General features: G+C 36.0%; 1 protein-coding gene across 1 annotated transcript in view; it reads right to left on the bottom strand.

Moving 5' to 3' along the window:
* Window positions 1-1258: 1258 nt before the first annotated feature.
* LOC101298950 (glutamate receptor 1.2-like) overlaps window positions 1259-4787 on the bottom strand; it is a 3829-nt gene continuing 300 nt past the window's right edge. The window contains exons 2-5 of the mRNA XM_004308608.1: window positions 3213-4340; window positions 2705-3008; window positions 1806-2185; window positions 1259-1615 (exon numbers count right to left, since the gene is read on the bottom strand). Coding sequence (XP_004308656.1) covers window positions 1259-1615; window positions 1806-2185; window positions 2705-3008; window positions 3213-4340 — 2169 coding nt within the window. The remainder of the gene's footprint in view (window positions 1616-1805; window positions 2186-2704; window positions 3009-3212; window positions 4341-4787) is intronic.

Here is a 4787-nt window from a genome sequence, read left to right as displayed (position 1 = left end):
TTACATTAGGTCACCAGTTGATAAAGATTTAATTTTGAGTTAGTTTAGTTTGTCGTTGAGCTCCAAGTGACTAGTTAGTTTGGCACTTTCACAAGAAGGGGTATTTATACTACATATAGGGCATATTTTTTTGCTCGTGATATTGAATTAGGACTAGTTTTGGCTCCTCCGGCACCAAGTGACACTTATAAAAAGTGTGCAATTTTGTTTGTGAAAGTGTCATGGTACAAAGGGTTATTTAGTATTGCTAAATACTAAACTGGAAATTTATCAATTTTTTAGGTGAATTGATGCTTCAACAGAATACATAAACCATTGTTAAATTTGATAATTGTAAAATGAAATTGACAAATTTGTCAATGATCTATGCATAACTAAAACAATTGCTAAATCTTTTATATCTCCTCCCTTACTCACGTGTCACTTTATAATTTGTTAAAACATAAAAAATAGTAATTATTGATAAAGCAACATTGTTAAATTGATACCTAAATTTCACAATTATTGCTAATATATCAATTTTTAAATCTCACTGCTGGAGATGCTATGCATCAGAAGCTTGGGTAGCAGCTGCTCTGGCAGTGCCTAAAGGTGATAGTAGATGATTGGAATGATTGGAATGATTGGTTGCTATGGCATGGGTTACAATTGACAAGGGAAAGTAATAGCCTGCTCCAAGTGAAGCTTTCATGGTAGCTATGTGTTGGCTGAGTGAGTTTGCTAAAGCAAAAATCTCCGAGGGTACAATGAAGGGGGATGAGATGCTCCACCACCTGACTGGATGAAGTGCAATAGTGATGGCTCTTTTCTGCCTTCTACAAATACAGGCGTAATGGGAGTTGTGATTCGTGACCCTGGTGGCTCATTTAGGGCAGCTACAATGAAGCAACTTATGAAGGCATGAGATTGGCTCAAACTCTACAACTTGATAAGGTAGAATTCAAGATCGATTGCCTCTTCCTTGTGAATGCATTGAAATTTCATACTTGTAGAAGTGAAAGAGATGATGAGAGTACGTGCTAATTACATGATCGGCTATGCTCCTAGAGATGCTAATAAAGAATAGCTAGCAATTATTTGAGTGTTAGTGATAGCCAAAGATGGTTTGTAACTGCTCCCTTTGTAAATGAGCCATGCAGCGATGATGATGAACCTAAATCCTGATAAACAACAGTAAAGGTTACTGCCTCAACGGTACCAGAACAGAAATCTAGCTATATATACACACACACACACACAAGAACATAGCAATCAAGCATCATGCACTATTGTTTTCTACACTTTGGTTGGAAAATCTGTTAGAAAGCAATTTCCTTAAACTCATCAGCTTTTCCAGAACAAGATGTGTACATTTCTTCACAAGTTGCCATTTCTCTCTTAGTGGGGAAATTGAGAACAAGAAAAGAGCGAAAGCTGAAGAAACCCCACTAACAAGGAACAAACCACGAAAGCTGCTGAGAGTAAGAGCATTGGGAGGATTTGTTGTGTCCTGAAACATGTGATTTGCATCATAAGGAAACCAGGAATTTTCCATCTCTAAAAGCTTTCCTTCTTCTCTCAGTTTTTCAATTTGGACTGACATGTCTTTTGCCAATCTCGAGCCTTTAGGGAAAGCCTGGATCCAAAAGGTGAAAACAAATTTACTCATCAGCTTTAAAGCGTGATCATTTTAGTAATTTTGTACTTGCATATCTGTTTATAATTGACAAACGTACACATATAATGCTTCTCTGCTAGGTGCAGTGATATTCCAGCATCTATGTTCTTGAATAAAGGAGGATGCAAAAATTAAGGAGGTTACTTACAAAGCCAAAACCATTGGTAGTAGACGCGAATTTAATCATGGAGTAGCCTGTAGAATACTTTGCAAGGAAGACCTTAATGTATGGTACCTCGTCAACAATAGCAGAAACACCACCATGCTTACTCCCTCTTGATAAAGCATTAGCATATTCTTCAGCTGAATTGTAAGGTTTTGCCCCACTAAAATTCAAGTTCTGTACAGCATGTGTGGTGACCACTGAACTTCCCTGGTAACCTATGTAGTTTCCTCTGGCTTTTAATTGCATTTCTTTAACTGTCATCATTGATGCTAAAGTTGCTGTATAACTTGAGGTCAATATAAGCACTACAAAAACCCATATGACCACTATAAACTTTGCTGAATTGTTCAACAACTTCTCCCCTGCAACATAAATAGTTTCAGTTACAAGAGTATGATTCATACAAGTCATCTCATTCAACTTGAGCATCTTTGAAATTTATAAGTTATAAGATTATCTGGAATGTTGTTCGATCATTATCTAAAGGATGAATTGTCATCTGTATTAGTGCAAGAGCATCTTATTTTAGACTTGATGAACAAAGAATCATTTTGACATATGAAAATAGATTGATCAAAATTTGTTAAGAACCCATACACGAATTATAAGACTAATCTTTGTCACAAACAGATATTCAAGTGTATTTGATTATTATTATTTTCGGATAGTATTCAAGTATATTTCATAACCTTAAACTTTTTAAAAAACTGTGAATCTGGATATCAATCATGAATTTTGTTTCATATCAAAATCTTAGACTTATGATGATGGCAAGTACTATTCGATGAACTTGTCATTAGTTACTATTGAGTGTTTGCTTAAAGGGGACGACAACAACTTTTTCTAGAGAATAAAATCTATAAGTGGGATATGGCACTTACTATGAGCAAACACAAGGGTTGAAAAGGAGAACCAGAATATTGTTCCAATTTGCTGTGATGGTGTGCCCTGAAATTCTTTGTTTGTAGGACGCTCAATTATCCACACAACAAAACCAGTCAGGATAAAGAAACCAGCACTTGTAATCCAAAGGTCTGCTGAAAAAGGCCTTAAGAAAATCCACATGTTTTCCTTTTCATTTGCTACTAGCACTCCCAGGCCTAAGTCAGTATATGGTACTGTAAAATCAACATGTAATGATCTGTTTGATGTTATCGTCGTATCTCCAACAACAGCACCGTATTTCTAATAAGAAAACAAGATCATAATTAAATTACAAACCTCCACATATATATAATGAGAATAATTGACAAATGTTGAAAATTAACTATATACTAAAGAGAACTATACAATTTATGAGAGGGTTTGGTTAGATTCATATATCATATCTGCAAAATCATATATTTTATGCTCTGCATATATTATTTGAAAATTCAAAATCAAACATACCTGGAGATGAACCTGGTAAACAAGATCATCGTAATTCCAAGCCAAATTTCCATCAGCATCCTGAAATGGAATAAACTCATATTGTACTTTATACGGCAATCCTCCTATTGCAGTTTCAAATACGTCTATACAGAAGCCTGTGAAATATGTTTTATTGGTTTGGATGTCATGTTTCAACTGCACAAGTTCGTCGAACCCTGACTTTGGAGGAACACCAACTCTTAATTTTATTTCAATCAGTTTCTTCTTGGAACCTTTCGGAATGGTTGATGATCCTCCAGGCCATATGACTGTTTCCAGATCACTGGTTGAAAGTAAATTTCTTTTGTTTTTAAGGGGCGGTGAGTCTTCTGTTTTTTCTTCTTTAAAGGTCAAAATTCCAACCCTTCTCTCCCCTTTCCCTATCATATTTACCATCTCAAGTTTGCCTGCAATTAGCTTCTGCTTTGAATACTGAACTTCACCACTTACCCCTTTAACTCTACTTTGCAGTATCTCTTCAAGAAGCACACTTCCAGGCTTATAGGAATCAGTATCTTTTAAATCCTTTTGGTTTAGTCTCGTAGAAACTTTAATCCGTGACCTCTCAACTGCTTCTGCTAGAACCGAAGTTGCATCATATGCCCAGATTCCATCAGCACTGAGTTCCTGTACTTCCATATGGGACTCCTCGATATAAAATTTTCTCCTCAATCTAGAAGTAAGATTGTGGAGGCTCCTTGAAATAGGAATATGTGACTTCAACCCCAGCACTCCTTGCATTGACTCAATCACAGACGATTCCATAGAATTCAAGAAATTCAAGCTTGTTGATGTCAGGACCCAAGCATACCCTTCACTCATCATTCCTAGCTTCTTTGCATTCATGAAAAGCCGAGGCACAACAAAATGTGAGATATGTACCACAAATACTGTAGTCTCCAATGCCTTGAGCTTTTGAAGCTCTTCAATGATTTGTTCAGTCGCTGAGGAGGCAGAAATTGTACTTGTAAATACAATATTGATTTTTTTCTCTTGGAAGGAATTGATCAACGATGGAATTAAGTCACCTGCATGTTCTGTCCTCTCATATAGAAGGATAACATCTCTCCAGATGAACATTTCAGTAAGAGCAGTGATCCCTGCAACCTGCACAGTTTCATCCTGGGTGACCTCAACAAAAAAGGGATTTCTGTCGGTTAGAGGACGAGCTAGACTAGTTTGCTTCCATTCTTGTTTGTGCTCCAATTATTGCTTCCACTTTGATGGTATTCACAAGATCAAGAGCTGCATTACGTAGAAATTTGGCTGATAAGGATTTGTTCAGAGCTAATTTGTGATTCCTGGTAATTATAAACAGGGAAAAAAGCTTGCAATCATGTCTATAGCTAAACAAGCACAAGCAAATTATAAAAATTCTTTTCATCTCCCATATTCTGGGAAAGAGCATTTGACAATATAATTGGTTTTGCCTTGGCATAAAATAAAGACAGAATAATACATGAAGTATACATAAAACAGATGTTAGCTAATATCTTAAGTTGATGATAAATATATCTAATTTGTATTGCCATACACTAGCCAAATTCCAATGAG

This window comes from Fragaria vesca, linkage group LG7 (assembly GCF_000184155.1).
Source record: "Fragaria vesca subsp. vesca linkage group LG7, FraVesHawaii_1.0, whole genome shotgun sequence".
In the NCBI taxonomy this organism is placed as follows: Eukaryota; Viridiplantae; Streptophyta; class Magnoliopsida; order Rosales; family Rosaceae; genus Fragaria; species Fragaria vesca.
This window is presented reverse-complemented; position numbering and strand designations above follow the sequence as displayed.